The following is a 17,081-nucleotide window of genomic DNA, read 5'->3' on the forward strand; positions in this document are numbered from 1 at the left end:
CTACTCTTTCAACAGTTTAAAATCTTTCACAGTAAAACGCTGAATCAAAGAATACGTGTATCCAGATATTAGTGTTTAAACTTCTGAAATAGCAGAAGACTCTTGAGTCTCATTGAAAAACATGCCTAAGATGCATGCTTACGGTATTTTTCCCCACCGGAGAATAAATGATAAGTTCTACTTTCTACCTCCAAGGGGTATTTCAAATATTTTCATGAAATTAACATGGTCCATATGGACTCAAATGTTTTAGTATCTCTCTTAAAGCAGAGGATTTACTTTAAATTGGTTTTAAAATACTTGTACCACAAAAAACTCAAGGACGCTGTAACCATTCTAGACCATGTAAAAGAGCAGCACAGGTGGTATTTTTCACAGAAAAGCATATATCCATGTTCTAAATGAAAACCATGTGAATAAATTAAAATAGCCTTCCAACTTTTAAAGGCCTGCTAATAAGAAAGCACAGAGGATTCCCGAAGGTGCGTCTGCCCTTGGATTATTATGCACCTTTGAGAACCACATAGTAAAAGCAAGGATTTTATTTTRCAGGGCACTGTGGGTAGAGCTCACTTTTTCTTGTTTTTATCCTAGCTCCGATAACCTACCCAATTTTAATTCCCTTACTTTACTTCCTTATCAATTCCATGCATTACTTTATAAGCAAAAGCATTTGTAGAAAATGAGAAACCTCTGGGGAAAAAAAAAAAGCAGTATTCAAACTAAACCATTTACCTTTAAAGAGACAAAAACGTACGCTTTCCACAAGCAAAGCAATTGCCCCTTTCTCTTTCTCCCCGCATATCCCAGGATCATAACTATCAAACGACCGAAATCTTTCACTGAAAGTTATGGTACAAAGACAATCTATTAAAATGTTTGCGACCGACARTAAGTTTGCAAGCCGGTACAGAGACCCCTTAAAAAGAGGGAAAAAAAACGTTGCATCAGGTAAAGGCTAAGGATTCATTGTGAGTCAGTAAGTCAGTAACACCAAAGAAGAACAGAAGTTACTATGAATGTATTTACACAACTGTTAAAGTACACAAATACAGTGGTAGTACAAATGAAGTGCTTTGAGATACTGGTTTTCAATACACAGGTTTATATAGACAGTCTAGTTTCTTCATGATGAAATTTAACTATTCTGAAGGACAAAAAGTGCCCACAAGTGAGTACAATTCTAGAAGTCTGCAGTCAACTTTTAAGTATAGTACAGCAATCTAATGGTCCACATACATAGAAAATAAAAAGGCTGCTTTTTTTAAGACCCTCAAACATTACACTGTTAACCACACATATTTACAAGGAAAGCATAGTGAAGTGTAAAACTGCTCAAATGGTAGTGCACATGCCTAAAATACCTAAAGTTCATAGTAACTGAGGAAATAATTCTCTTACGCAAACTTACCAAAATCAATCCAATTCTCAAGCTTTTCCACTATACCCTCCGCAAATACGCATTTCCCCAGTCCGACCCAGAGTACACAGAGGTAAATAGCTAATGATTATGGAAACACCCAAAGAAGAATGGTAATACTGAGTATGTGGACTTTTGAGAGGGCAAAAAAGAACTTGTAAACACCCAAACAATAAAAACTACTCTCGATAAAAATCTGAACACTAATAAACCTTTAAAAATTGCCTCCGAGCAGGGAGGAATTTTGCAAAATACCTAACCGTTCAAACAAAATCGCCGTATATACTTTCATTTCTAATACAGACCTTCCCATAATTTCAGTCATAACAGTTCCAGTACTGTTTCAGGTACCATGAGGACAGGAACACCTACTTTTACGAGACGACTTACAGTAACAAGCAATATGAAAATTTTCCCCAATTTCATAACCAACAACCTGAGCATGTTGAGTCATTCATGCCTAGCTAATGATTCTGGGCATACTCAGGTTAAGCATAGTTAAAAATTAAATATGATATGCATCTGAATTGTAAAAATTCTCAGGAGTTCACAGGAAGAATAGGTTGCTGATTTTGGAGGGAGGTTATATGTTTCAGAATTTCTCTTTTGAGTCTCGGCACGTAACGGAGGGCCAAAAGCAATGCGTTTACCTATTTATAAACATGTGGATACTGAATGAAACATGCAAAATCACCGAAGATTCAGCAGCAACGTCTATTTTGCACTTGTAAACAGCCTCCAAGCTAACCAGCCTCAGAGAAACAAAATTCTCCCAGTAAAAAAAATGTTTGCAAGTATCCATTCATCCCAACTAAGCAGAGGGACAGAATGAGCTTTCTAATCCTAAATCTCTCAAATGCCAATCTTTCACTTTGTCCTTCACGTTCTTTACAAAAAAGAAATCCATCGTTACAACCTCTACTATACTTAAGACTCTCCTGCAGGTTATTTAGTATGCTTTTATGAAAAAGAATGAGCATTAATTCCTTCGCGTTACCCGGAAAGTTAAATGTCCAGTGTGAATGAAGATGGCAAACGGTAAAATAAACTCCTAACAATCTTTAAAATTTCACGAGAAAAGCAACCTGGAATGGGACAATACATGAAAGTAAACAATTTAAGTAACATCTGATGGTTTTGATTCATTTGTATGTTCCCTGGCAGACTAATCTTTTAAACAAGAATTTCAAGTCATTGTCTTTAGTTCAGGTTCGTTTATATTCTACATTTTTAAATCAGACAAAAGCAAGAGTTCTTTACAGAGAATTAAGCCAATAATCTTAGCAAAATGATACAAAAAACTTTCTTAAACCAAGTAAAAGATTTATAGTTACAGTAGAATAATAAAAAGGGAGTCAAGTCTGCCGCCTGTGGAAGGAAAACTGAAATGGCCATCCAATAACAGGCAGCGAACTCTGTAAACCATCTTTCTTTTCCAGCCCTGTTACCACAGGGTTCTCTTAAGGTCACTGGGTTTCTGGCAAAAGCGTCCTGTAACGGCAGCTGCCGGAGTCTGTGCACGTTCCTCCAAGTGCCTTTTAGGTCACGCGGAGAACTCCGATTTCCACTCTAGTTTAGGGTATTTTTGCTAGTAAAGCCACTGGTAACACGGGAGATCAGCCATGCATTATCTGCCTTCCACGGCAAAGTAATGTTCATCGGTGCACAGCAGACTGGAGAACGCTGGCATTTACCCGAGCAGGAATCTACCGAAGCCAAAAAAAAGGACAACGTTAGCACATATCCTTTCGGTTAACATCCAAACGTCTCTCAGGGTACTTTTAAAGTATTCATTGCAAAAATTTAATTGTCTGAATTTAAAATCCAATAAGCAATACAGTGTTTCACACCCACCTGTAGCTACATGAAGTTCCCTATTATTTTCCTTTTTTTGTTAGAACTTAACATGGAAAATTCACCTTTCCAGCTAGAGGGGACGTTTTGAACAAAAGCAGACAGGGCATAAACATGCGCAGAAGAAAGAACCAGCCAGATGAAAACGTTACGAATGCACAGTAATAGGATAATTAATTTTGAAATAACATTAATAAGAAAGTAAAATCATTCATTATTTTCAATCGCTTTTCAATTTCCATGGGACGTCGTGTTAAAAGATCCTTCATGTATTTCCACAGCTCGACCTACTGAAGTAAGAGTGTAGCACTATTTCAGTACCACTTTCACCACGAAAGGGAAAAACAACGATACACATCTGTAATTTAGGAAGCGAGAAACATCTAGGTAGCTGGGAATCCGTATTCAGCATTCATTTCAGTTGTAAACGGCTACAAGTACTGAAGCACCCGGTATAGGCCAACCAACGCAGGCATGACCCAGGCGGGAATCTCCACATCTCCTGCACGTAGGCTTTTTAATGCAAACCTTTAGGTTTGCTTTTTGGTTGTTTTTTTTTGTTTTTTTTTTTTTTTTTCTAATATCTGATAACTGGTCTTTAAAGCGTTAAGCTGCTACTTACAGTTAGATCTTTTTAATGTTACAAACTGTTCACGAAGCAGCTTGTGCACAGTCAGCCAAGCACACAAAAGCAGAAGGAGAAAACAGAAGAATAGCAGGATTGTTCACCAACTAGAGATACGGGATTAATGCAAGCTTAGGCTTTACAGAGTAAGTGAGACAGCAGACAAGAGTCATACAACAGAATTCRTTAAGGAACGTAAAAATCTCACAGCCTTTTTTAAATAAGTAGCAAAGCAAAGAAGCTCCTGAAATGCTTAAGAAAAGCATTCTTCAGCCATTAAGGTTCAGAGTTCAACTGGAAGTTATTATTTCTCATACAAAACCTGTTATTGCCAAAAGCAGAACAGACTAAAAAGCCAAAAGCTGCACACAGAAAGGCAGAAACTTCTACTGCACTAAACAACGAAAAGGACTTGTTAATACTCAAATCCCTCTGAGCAAATCGACCTCCGAAATGCTCATGGTCAACTGCTCATGTTAGTATCAGAACGTTGTTTTTTTTTTTTTTAAATACAGAACTGAACAGATCTGGGTATTTTAAAATGAGAGCTCATAAGGCATGGAGGAGAATATAAAACAGTGAAAAATGGATATGGCCGTAGTAGAACATTCTATTCACGACAAGACAAGACAGAGCCTCATTTGAGTAACACTGTCAATTGATTCTTCATATGAGTACTTTGCTTTAAGGAGTTTGAAGCGGGACTGGTTTTTACTGGATGAGATACTGCTGCATTGACATCCCTGGAAAGACATGCAATTCTCAAACAGCTGAAATTTAGACTCGGTTATTTGATTTTATTGTTGATACTCGAACCATTTTGGGGACCTTTTCAGTCACTATTTTTGTATATTCTGCTTAAGAGTCCAAGTGGAACAGCAGCAATAGTTCAGCTTTTGGAAGGACATTTGAGAAAAATCAGTGCTTCCTCAAGCATCTGACCAGAAGGCCCAGATACAACTATGAGATCACGTGAGTAGAAGGAGCAAAGCCAGATGCTTACAAAGAGTTTTGTCCCCACCCCATCCAAAGTTTCGGTGTCTAATGAGAAGCACTCACCCAGTGCTGCCTTCCAACGAAAGGAGACGAGCAGCTACTTGCCATGGTGTTCGAAAGGAATGCTATTCTGAGGTAGGGGAAAAGACAGCAATTTGTAACAGTTCCACTGCCCCGACATATAAAGACGTCTAACAAAAATCCAACCTGAATTTCCAGCAGCAACTGTATCTTTTGAGAAGATCTGATTTCAGACTTCTATAAGACATTTCTATCATATTAAGAAACACGTAAAAGGAACAAATCATTAATCCTCAAAGGAAGCYGACAGGGTCGGAAGAACAACGCGGAGCATGGTGCCTATTGAGATGGATAGGTGGAGGAAGATTTGCAGATGAGAAAATGGATAATGTGGAAGCATTGGAAGTATGGCACGACGCTAAAGTCATTCAATGCCAGTGCTGGCTGTAGCCTTCTAAAATCTTCTGTCAAAGCGACTTAGCAAAATATTTCTTTGTGAGCCATTTCTATATTTTCTTCCAAATACGGAGAGAACACCTCTGTAGCCGATAGAATTTGCCACAGCTTCGACTGCCGGGTACCGAAAGTGACAGTCAAGAAAAGAAAGTTAAACAACTTACTGCGTAACCACGAGCTGTTAGACTGACCCTTTCGTCAAAGGAAATGAAGACTACTCACCCATAACTAGACTCTTGAGATGAACCGCTTTYAGGATGCAGTCTGTGCAATGTGGACTGACAGAACCGACTCAAAGTATTTTTTTACTGGAACGTGCATTACCTCCCTAACTATGTGTCTTAACATTTAAAAATTGCGTGTAAAGGAGACCAAAGGAACAATTCACCTAGAGAGCTTAAGAGCAGAAGCTCCATTTCATGACCGGTGTGATTCGACACCGATCCTGTCCACCACGGACAACCCTAGGCCACACGCAGACCTGTACTTTAGGCTTGCATTCGACCTGAATGCACCACTTAGAAATGAATCCAGCATCAATGCAAAGGCAGACAGGAGAGAGGATCTACTTATTACAGAAGTTGTTTCACTAGGTAACTACCTTCGATTAGACCTCTATTTTGCCTTTTCTTACACGCGAGCAGTTTTAATTTTAAGCACGTTTTCTCCTTAAACATTAATTCCTGTTAAAATCACTGTCTCTGAAACACTACACCAACTCACTCAAGATGTTTTCTTACTTTTCAGACAAACCGAAAGAAGCATAAACTCTCACATCCTTGGATCTGTTTTCCCAACCCATCTTGATGGGTTAATGACACAAAATAACCTCTCCGCTTCTGCCCATTACTGTACAGTACATAGATTCAAAGAGGAAATTGTGCCCTTTCCTTACACCACCACTCTAACCTCTCCAAAGTTACACCTGCCTCCTCAGTCATTACTTCCTACAGATATAGTTCCCACACATAGGAAAACAGGCTCCACTCCGTTAGTGTTAGAGTGTTTGCTCCTCAGGGGTCAGCACTCGGACTGGTGCCATTCAGTATCTGCATCAGCAAGGCAGACAGCGGGATCGATCGTACATTCAGCAAATTTGCTGACAACCACAAACTGTGCGATGCAGTCGACACGCTGGAGAGAAGGGATGCCATCCAGAGAGACCTCAATAGGCTTGGGAAGGGGGTCTCCGTGAGCCCCACGTAGTTCAACAAGGTAAAGCGCAAGGTCTGGCACGTGGGTCAGGTCAACCTCAAGCGTAAGTACAGGCTGGGGGGAGAATGGATCAAGACTACCTCTGGGGAGAAAGACTTGGGGGCGTTCACGGATCATAAGCCCAACGCGACTCGGCAACGCGCGCTCGCAGTCCAGAAAGCCGACCGCACTCCGGGCCGCATCAGAAGAAAACTGAGCGGCGACCAGAGAGAGGGGATTCTCGTCTTCTATTCTGCCCTCGCGAGAGCCCACCCGGAGTACTGTGTCCGGGTCTGGGGCCACCGACACAAGAACAACATCGACAACGTTAGAACGAGTCCAGAGAAGAGCCACTAAGTTGACAACGGGACCGGAGCACCTCTCCTACGAAAACAGGCTGAGAGAGTTGGGGCTGTTCAGCCTGGAGAAGACTTTAGGGAGAACTGAAAGTAGTACCTAAAGGGGGCTTACATCAAGAACAGAGGCTTGTTCACACGGCATATAGAAAGGGCATGTACTGATAGGACAAGGTTGACTGACCGTAACCTGAAGGAGGATACATTTACACATCAGGAAGAAAATTCTTTACTTATAAGGGTGGTGAGGCATCGGAACAGGCTGCCCAGAGAGACTGTGGACTCCCCAATCTTGGGGGTGTCCAAGGCTAGGCTGAATGGGATTTGAATAAGTTCTTTCAGCAAATTAACTTTATCAAATCGCCCGCATTTCTTTTTCAATACACGGATTTTTTTTTTTTTTTTTACCTGCGAAGTTGACATGCGAGAGGTATCTTGTCGGCCTGTTAAATCGGACGAGGAGATATTGACTGGGGCACCACGATGCAATCTCATACTCACTTTCCTTTCCCGTTCCATACCAGATACCGGCCGAGGAGAGGTGTTGGCTGTAAGAAAAAGCGCATTAGATTCTCACAAAGAGGAACACCATTTTAACATGGCCATTGGAAAAATTACACTACTGCTGTTTTCACATAAAAATTCCTCAGAACCAAACATGAGAAATCGAGGCTGTTGCTCGACACTTCAGAGAAAACAGAGTATCAATAAGCAGGCAACGAGCGTAAGCAATTACCTTCAATCTAATAAAAAGCAAGGGAAAAAAAAAAACAAACCCAGAAGCCAAACTCTGCCTAGAGAGAAAGTGCACATTAGCGTGGTCTACAAGGTACACCCACCCACGTACTCACTCGCTTACCAGCATGTGAAGTTGGGGTAAGGGGAGTAGGCGGAGCTACATCTTGTGTTCCTCTTAGCCTGCCGGAAGCAGTGGAGGGCAATCCACGTACAGCTGGATTTCGTGCGTGCCTCAATCTTTCCTCTCGTTCTCGCCTTTCACGTTCGGCATCTTCTGCCGCCCTGCTCGCACCCTGCGGGTCAAGACTAGTCAACAACTTGGGGGATTATTGAGTTTACAACTACATGTTTGTGTAAAAATACCAAAAAGAAAGAACCGGACAACTTGTGAACTGAAGTTTGACAGGGCATTAAGTTTTCTGTTAAGATTTCTTGAGCGCTTCCATAAATTTTGTCCATACAGCCGCTCGGATAGTCTTCAAAACGCTAACGTGCACGCGTACCCTTACGGCAGCCCAACACGTCGTCGACAATTGCAAATGACCCGCGTTAAAAATCGAGGCAGGAAAACGTACTAATTCCACAACCTAGCTTGGTGAGTGCTCTAAAGGATTGATCTAAGAAGCCTTCCAGGTAAAAACCTTGTAACTTAAATTTTGTTGTCATTCAAGCCTTATATCATGGATTCTGTATCTCCTGCCTTTCCTCGTTTCCTGATCATTTTGCCTATACAGTAGAGTGGCCACGATGAAAAGCGGAAGACAATCTCATAGTATCAGTTAAGATACTCAAAACTGTCAAAGTAGCAAAAAACTGCCACCAAACCATCCAAAATTAAAAACACTAGAAACCAATGTGCGCTACTCACAAATTTCAGCATGTTCCAGTCAAATACGTAGTCATAGGAAAACCCTTGTCGATGGAAGAGGTTTCTGAACAGTTGCCTCAGATAGGAGTAGTCCGGCTTGTCATCAAAACGCAAAGAACGGCAGAAATTCAAGTATGTGGCAAATTCAGCTGTAATTACAGAAAACCTGGCTTTTATCCTCAGCTTCACATTTGCTTTTCATAAATATGAGTCAAAAAACCCCCAAACCTGAAAAGGAGGGAATGTGCTGAATAATGATCTTGTACTAGAAATCCACCAAAGGAAACCCTATAAGGAAACCCATCTATCATGTCGACCCTGAAAAACAGATTATTTGTCTATCACAGAGCAGGCAACGATGTCATTTGTCAACAGCAGAGCGGACCCAAYGGTAGTTCTTTAACCGACAGTTGGCGAGGGAGAAAAGGTTTAAAATTTTCTTGGAATATACCGAACACGATTTCTTGTGGGACACGGAATAGCATTTCTTTGCTAATCCACGTAGAGATTCACATCCGCTATGTCACAAAACACATTGAATTTCCCAGGTAAATCATGCCACATCTTAAGTTTACAATAGTCTGAATGCTTGCTTTTAAACAGCAAGCAAAATATTACTCACAAAGCAAAAAAAAACGAACTTTTCTGTGAATTCCGTGCACCACAGAAAACAGCAGTATCAAAACACTAGCTTTTGACTTTAGATCTTCCCAGATGAAATAAGGCATTCATTTAGACTACAGAAGGGAAGTCTGACAAATGGCACAAGAGAAGTTGATTAGTCTTTGCCGCCTGTCAACCCCAGAGAAAGCACAAGGTTCACGAGAGTAAAGGAACACGTACGAAGGGGCATTTGAAACACATCAAAATAGGTGAGTTTTCATATAACCCAAACAAAAACTATAGCTCTTGCTGTTGTACCTACTTGCTAAAGCCAAGAGGGTGGAAAGAACAGACGGAAGTCTGTGTGAAATGAAAATAATCCTCTGATGGTAGCTAGTGTTACTATGTTTTACAACAGATTTAAATACCATTTTTCAAGACTCAAAAATGGCTTATTACTTGTTTTGGTGTAAATAACAAACTGAGAAACAGAACTGCTTTGAGGCATGATGCCAGGATACAGGAAGGCTTCTTACRCCTCTCACAAGTTCTAATCCGTCAGCAGGCCAAACCAGACGAACCCGGGAAGATAAGCCCCGAGTGAAACAACTGCGGTGGCTAACAGGTGCATCCGACAGTGCATTCCAATTCATCTGAGCAACAACAGTACCCACACAAACAGAGAAAYGGGCAGTTTGTTAAAATGGTATTTGTCCATTACGAGTTATCCGGCCAACAGGCACACAAAAAACACGGTGCAAATCGGATGAACCTCACTACCCTTCAACTCAATGGCACCTCAGTAGGTGGGATGAGGGATTGCTGGAAATACTCTACGAACAGAGTCTGATCTCAGTCTTCAGTAGTATTTTTACCACAGATGCATTAAAATCCCAGGGGGTAAGGTAAGGGGAGAGGGGAGGGAGAGATGGTGATAAAGAGTGGTAAAATTTAATGTAAAGAAAGAGGAAGAGCTGTTAAAATGTGAACACGTAGACCTAGCGACACAGTAGAGTAACTTACAAGGATATCCTTTACACAAAACCTCAATGGGCGTAGACATTTTCTTTTCACTGATACGTTCGTATTTCTGCCTCTTTGTTGCTGCTTTCAGTCCCTGCCAGGGGAGGGAGCCCAGGTTAAAATACATCAGTACATAGCCCAAGGACTCCAAGTCATCTCTGCGAGATTGCTCTACAACAGCATAAAAAAGTGAACTCATTAGGTTTCATTTTCTGCTGGAAAAACAAAAGTCTTTGCAACAAGATTGGCATAAAAAATCCTTACAAACACAAGAGACAGCTGAGAGCTATTGTGCCCACGACAAATTCATGTAGCACAAGAAAAACCCCACTATCCCTGTATTCTTTAAAAAATGCGCTAATTCCCGACCATCACAAACCGACTGAATCCCACCCAGTCGACGTACGCGAGACCACGCACGCCGCGCTCTTAGTACCAAAAATAGGACCCGTCTCCTACGCCTCCACAAATAGACATCCACTCACACTAAAATTACACGCATCTACTTACTACATTACACGACACTTGTAAAGTTTGTATTCACTGCTTTTCCCGGCTCACCGATTCCAAGATGAGTGTTGATGGAGGCATAACGGGCAGTTCCTGTTAAGTTTTTATTCTCACGATATGGAATATGTTGGTGAGTTCGAGCGTCTCGATACTTCTTTGCTAGTCCAAAGTCTATTATGTAGACAAGATTGCCTTTTTTCCCCAGGCCCATTAAGAAGTTATCTGGCTTCACATCTCGATGGATGAAGTTCTTAGAGTGAATATATTCAATTCGACTTATCTAAGTACAGACCACAAAAAAATAATCATTGTCGAGAGACTAGGCATACACCTTTTTCTTACAAAAACAGTAGCAATTCTATCTTAACAAAGAAAGAGATAAAACCCCTCTTCATCGTAAAATATAAGTGAATCAAAGAGAACACAATTTAGAAGACAATGGACAAACCTTCGTTGTGACTCTTCACCTGCATCTGTTTTACATCCGTTTCCAAAAAGTTTCCCAGGAAAATTTCTTAGTCTTTGAGCAGCGTGACACCTCGTTCGCAAACGGCGCGAGTCCAGTTTTTAAAGAAGAATTGATATTCGCTTTTGATGGGATAGTTTGGATTTACATAAACAGAATTGATTTTGAATCTTTTTTTGAATAATATGGCCTATTCACTTCTAAGTTACAGAAATCAAATGCATACGATCTACCAAAAAAAATTTCAACATCCCAACAAATTGAGATMGACAAAGCTGTTTCCTACCATTTGGTCAGCGAGCAGTAGGACTGTCTTGAGACTGAACTTCCTGGAACAAAAATTGAAGAGATCTTCGAGACTCGGTCCCAACAACTCCATCACCATAACGTTGTAGTCTCCTTCAGCTCCACACCACTTAATTGTGGGAATACCCACTAGAAAAAAAAGAAACAATTTAGTCAGTAAAACAAAGTAATTTATACAGTTCATACAGTGAATCTTCAAGACTCTTCAGATGAATTCTAAGATGGGCGTTACCGTGAACGTTTCCCTGCACAGCGAAGCTTAATACTTTATGCAAACTTCAGGCAAAGGACCAAATTTTTTTTCACGCCGCACAAAGCCCTCACATTTTAATATTCCGGAGCCACGAGAAACTTTGCGGAGAATCTTATCGATTATCACCAGTAGCCACAGATTTGGAACCGCTCTCTACGACCCTCGCAGAACTGAGACGCTGCTCTTCACCCACCCCGCTCCATTTCCCACCCTCTCCTCGTTTGTCAAAAGACATCCTGGACATGAACCACCTGATGGCAGATACATCAAAGATGCAAAACCTGTAAAACGTACGAAGAAAGAAAGTAATTTGCTTGCCTCCRCCCTGCATCATTTTGTAGATTTTACTCTCGATGTGGAGCTGAGGATGCTTGGTTTTCACGCATTCCAACTTAATCGCAACCTCTTCTCCGGCAGCAATATCAGTTCCTAAAACCGGAAGAATTTAAACATTGGTCAAAATACTTTTGGGACATGTTTCCTTTGGCAATGTGGAAACAAAACATCGAAGAACTATTTCTCAATGGCAAACATGCTGCGATTAAGTATTTTCACCCACGATTATCKGATAATTCTTCTGAAACCTTACAGATACTCTCCAATGGACTAGGCTTTTAAGACATAACTGTTACACACTGTAGCACAAGAAGCCAAAATTGCTGCTACCCCATTCAAAACACAATACCCAAGCAACAAAACCAAACTGAGCGCATCTTCTTGGGGGCATCTTTCCACTCCTGGTTTGCGGCAGAAGCGCTCAGAATCGGCATTTACAGACGTGATGTGCAGCCCTGCCAATGGAAGAAACGCTAGGAATTCAAATCACCTTCTCTGATGCCTTGGAAATATGAGATTACAGCTCCCCTAAATCTCAACATATTCTGGGTGTACCTCATTTTACACGGTTGGAAGGCAGATTATGTAGAATAAAGCATGTGCAGTTACAAAAAGCATTTTTTAAAATCTCATGAAATCTTTGTTTCAGCAACTGAGTGACTGGAAAAACGGCTTTCGTGTCCACTTTTAAAGTTTCGAAGTACGTAGGAAGAAACTGACATTCTTCAAAATAAACAGTCGAGAAAACACAGGATCTCACAGCCAAGCAACTTAAGAACAATGTGAAAAAAGGAAATGGCAATGGGAAATGTGTGACACTTCACAGACACATTGCCAAGTATCTGCACCCTCAGAATTTGGCTTTCTTTTTTCTGCATTTTCTGAATCCTTACGGTTCAGGATCATGTGAACTGTGTATCACCTACCTTTTGACCGGATTCCCACTTTTAAAAGCCTAACTTGAAGTTCAACAGCTGTCTCGGTGGTGAGCTTTTTGTGGCTTTTATTTTTTTTTTTTTTTTNTTTTTTTTTTTTTTTTTTTAACAGCAAACCATCTTTTTGTGGTTACCTTTCCCATTATCAGGACTAGGTATGCTTTTATCCTATCTCACTTTCCGTTAACGCTTTTCAGTGATCAAAAGGTCTTGTCATTCCTTGCATAAGCAATTCTTAATTACCGCGTATTATTTCCCATTTCTCTCATCTATACCTGTCAGYTCTGTAATGCTCGTACGCACGCATAATTACGTGTTTTTCTGCCTGCCTAATTTTCCCGTATGTTTATGTTTAACTGTAACCGTGCATCGATCTAAATTTCATAATTGTGAAATCCCACTCGTGTGATTAGGGAGCTACTTCAGCGCTTTACAGGCTTTCTACCACAAAGACAGGGTAACTAGGGCTACAAGGATATGCTAAATTCCCACACCTCAAAATGGACATTTCAGTTTGCCAGGAATGGCACGGAATTGTCTCAAGCTAACGTGAGACCATGCATTTTTTTTTAGCTTAATAAAATGTCTTTCCATTTGCATGCAGAGGTGGGTATCGAGGTGGCGTTGCCACAATACCTAGTCGTTCTGAGTGGACCAGCAGCTATTTGTTAGGCATTTCACAATGCACCTTAAAAATGTAYAAAACGTCTGAAGCTCACTCTAGACACACTACGTACGATTCAACGTGATCAACTGGAAGTCTCAAAAGAAAAGTAAGGCTGTATGTAGATCTGTCTCACGCAACTCTTTTTTATCTGCTGCAACAGGTGACAGAACCCTGGACTGTTACTTTGGTCACAGAAAGAAACTGTGAAAATGCTGTGGCCGCAGCGTTTTCACGACTCATTCCCGCTCCACCTTGTGGTGTGGGCAACAAAACAAATGCTTGCTCTGATTCCCTTGCTCCCATCCACCTTTGTAACCATGTCAAATATCTATTTATAAACCTTTTTTTTTGTATCTTGCTCTGGAAGGTCACTTAGGTACATTACTGAATCGTATTTCCTTTAATTTAGTCACGCTCATTTATTTACAGTAGCGCCTTACATTTTAAAATCCTGCTCCACAGACCCCCATTCCAGAGAACAAATTTTGAGGTACAAAGGAGAAAAGGAAAAAATATGAAGGTACTGCCCTACTAAYGGTATTGTGGCCTCCTTATTCTGAAGTAGGGGAAAAGAAAAAGGGTGGGAAGGCGAGGAAGTCCCTCCCCACTACTCTGGAACAGCCTCGTAACCGCCTTTAAAACAAAACCTGGGGACTGGAAAGACACAAAAATGATCAAACCTTCCTTTTCAAAGCATAAAACTGTGATGGGTACGTACACCGAAGTGATCTACAAATTCACCAAGGCCTATCAGAAGACACGTGTGCTTAAAAATAAACAATGACTTCCGAAATACTTCAGAAGTTATTTTAAGACACTTACATCTACTATACAGTCTGAACAACTGATGGGAAACGGAACTTTTTTAAAAAATCGACCACATTTCATTATCACTAAAAGCACGATTTTCTAATGCCCATTCCACCAGAGAACGGTAGGCAGACAAATGGGACTCCACCAAAGGATTAGGTTCTCAAATAGACAGTAATTTCCCCTGGGAAAATAAACCCAAGCTGCCAGCCGGTCTTCCATTTACGTTCTTCTGTGCTTGTTACCCGCTCAGGCATGACATTTGCAGTAAGCCCTAAACATAAATTCACGACGGTTACTTAGAAATTAAAAAAAAAAAAAGCTAACACCCAGAGGATTTATCACACAAAATTCAGCACAACATTAACGCACACGCTAATAATAATAACAGAGAACTATTACCTTCTGCGCAACCTTACCGGTGTGAGCTGCATGCATTTGTTTTACTTGCACTTCAGGTTAATACTATAACGTAAACCGATTAACCTGAGTGGTAGTCAAGATTTTGCAAATTACCTAAGATTTTTCAGATTTTAACTGCCGTCTTAATTGCCCCTCAAAATCCTAAGGGAAGCTAACGAGGATTTCTACACAAGCTTTACCACAATCTCCGTCACATCTTCAATCTTCTATACACACGCCGCAGGGAGGAAGAATAATGTCCTGTCTGTAGACAAGTGCATACCTTCAGTTAGAAACGGGGGTTTTCATTAGGCATATGAACTGCGGATAACCGCTATTTCATTATCTGCAGATGAGCAGCTCTAGCTAACGAATTATTTTGGAATGCCAGGTGTGCATCGCAAGATGAAGCGCTGCTGTCTAGAAAAAAAAACCCCTGCCTCTCATACATACTGCGTGCATCGCCAAACATATCGCGTAAGTTAGCAAGTGATGCTATTTTTATCTTCCGCAAGTGTGCAATTAATGAACCTTAGCCCCAGCGAGTTTCACCTTCACCCCCCTCTTGATTTGCGTTTCTAAGTTGACACAATTTTCAAAAGCAGAGTACTCGCGTCTACAGGACAGGACGTAACAGTCGTAATTCCTTGGATTTAAACCGCCTAGTATGCTCGAGAGGTTGCAGAATACGTGCTTTAAAAATACCCACTTTCAAAATTTGTGGTACCCGCTATTTGCACTTGTCATAAGTGTTAGCAGTAGGCTATTCCATTAGAATTATAATAATGGACTAACAAARACAAATCCAACCCCATACGTTTTACCTTTGCATAGCGATCGCTATTAGGCGACACTCGAGGAACAGGATTACCCGAACTATGAGATGCGAAGGAACTGAAGATTTTTTTTTTTTTTACGGCAACCCGATCGCCTGTAGTCGTGCAATTTTTTTTAGGCCTGACAGGAGAAATAAATAACCGTCCGACAGCAATTTTTCCCAGTCCACCGCAGCGATATTTAACCCCGGTACACGTTGCTTACCCAGAACGTTTTCCCGACCGTGTCGTGGTGTTTTCAGGATTTACGTGTTTGGGGTTTCTTTTCCCCCTTCTTTTTAAACGAGGCGATTTTTACCCTTATGCCCATTTTACAGACGCAAACGGTGCCCAAGGTCACCAGAAAACAGCGAAAAGAGGCAGCCGAGGAAAGCAGAATTTCCCTTTTCCGCACTGTGCAAGTCAGCAGGACACGATGTCAAAGAAATATTTAATTAATGCTGCTGAGCCCGTAGCCCCGGTAGTTGCCCGAGCCGCCTAGGCCTCCCATGTTCTCCAGAGTGACGAAACGGCCAGCTAAAACCCCAGCGACTCATWGTCCTTACCCAGATAGATATCCCCGAAGGAACCGCTCCCGATCTTGCGGCCCAGCCGGTACCGGTTCCCAACCCTCAGCTCCATGGCGGTAGCTCGGCTCGTCCGCGACCAGGTTCTGTCGGTCTGCCCGGCCTGCTTGCTCTCGTTTTGATGCCTCACAGTCCTGCGGTTCCGGATGCCATCGCGGCTTTGGTCTCGCCGCTCGCCACTAGCGAGACAGACGGCACCGTCACCGCAGCTCCTGAGCAGGATGGACACGGATTCCCGACACCACCGGCCACTCAGCCCGTCCGGCCCCGAGCCGCCATACTGCGTGACCTCACTTCCCCAGCGCCGGGGGCGGAGCGCGCTGCCGCAGAGACGGGTGTACGGCGAGCGAGGCGCAGATGCGGCTCCACCTCCGCCGCGTCTCCGGGCTCCCAGCGTTCGGCTCGGGAGGAGCCGCGCGCCGTTGTCTCCCGTGTCGCGGCAGCCGCCCGCCGGGCGGCGAACGAGGCCCGCAGCCTTCCGGGTACGCGTGTCGCCGTCGTGCCCGCGGCCGTCGATCACCGGCTGACCGAGGCCATCAAGTACTTCCTGCAGGGCATGGGCTACAGTGAGTGACCCATGTGCATGAGGGGCTTATTAATATGCATGATGGGCTCGTTAATATGGATGACACATACCCCATGGAGGGGGCGTGGCTTTGGACAGGGTGTGTATTTGGGCTAAGGGGGCGTTGTTAAGGGAAAGGGGTTTGGTTTAACAAGAAATGGGCGCGGTTTGGAGGAAAGAGGTGTGGTTTGAAGGGAACGGAGTGTGGTTTGTGGGGAGTGGCATGATTTACATAGAAGGGGTGTGGTTTGGTGGGAAAGGGGTGTGGTTTAAGG

At 42.2% G+C, this 17,081-nt stretch overlaps 2 protein-coding genes across 4 annotated transcripts in view; one reads left to right on the forward strand and one right to left on the reverse strand.

Moving 5' to 3' along the window:
- Positions 1–990: 990 nt before the first annotated feature.
- CSNK1D (casein kinase 1 delta) lies at positions 991–16,296 on the reverse strand. Of its 3 annotated transcripts, XM_057380412.1 has the most exons (10): positions 16,221–16,296; positions 12,008–12,118; positions 11,417–11,565; positions 10,716–10,944; positions 10,155–10,325; positions 8,529–8,677; positions 7,782–7,953; positions 7,331–7,470; positions 4,959–5,025; positions 3,063–3,126 (listed from the first exon to the last, which is right to left on the reverse strand). In XM_057380412.1, exons 1-9 carry the CDS (start codon positions 16,294–16,296, stop codon positions 4,993–4,995), a joined length of 1,230 nt encoding a protein of 409 aa, XP_057236395.1. In that variant the 3' UTR covers positions 3,063–3,126; positions 4,959–4,992. The 3 variants fall into 3 exon arrangements, with proteins under 3 accessions (XP_057236394.1, XP_057236396.1, XP_057236395.1); XM_057380411.1 differs by lacking the exon at positions 4,959–5,025 and having other exon boundaries at positions 991–3,126; XM_057380413.1 differs by lacking the exon at positions 4,959–5,025 and having other exon boundaries at positions 991–3,126; positions 11,984–12,118.
- A 66-nt stretch (positions 16,297–16,362) lies between these two features.
- Positions 16,363–17,081, forward strand: part of LOC130581983 (uncharacterized) — a 2,520-nt gene continuing 1,801 nt past the window's right edge. Inside the window, exon 1 of the mRNA XM_057380421.1 lies at positions 16,363–16,807. Within this exon, the coding sequence (XP_057236404.1) occupies positions 16,363–16,807 (445 nt within the window). The remainder of the gene's footprint in view (positions 16,808–17,081) is intronic.

Source organism: Malurus melanocephalus, unplaced genomic scaffold (genome assembly GCF_030028575.1).
Source record: "Malurus melanocephalus ecotype Western Australia unplaced genomic scaffold, MMel_1.1 scaffold_453, whole genome shotgun sequence".
NCBI lineage: Eukaryota > Metazoa > Chordata > Aves > Passeriformes > Maluridae > Malurus > Malurus melanocephalus.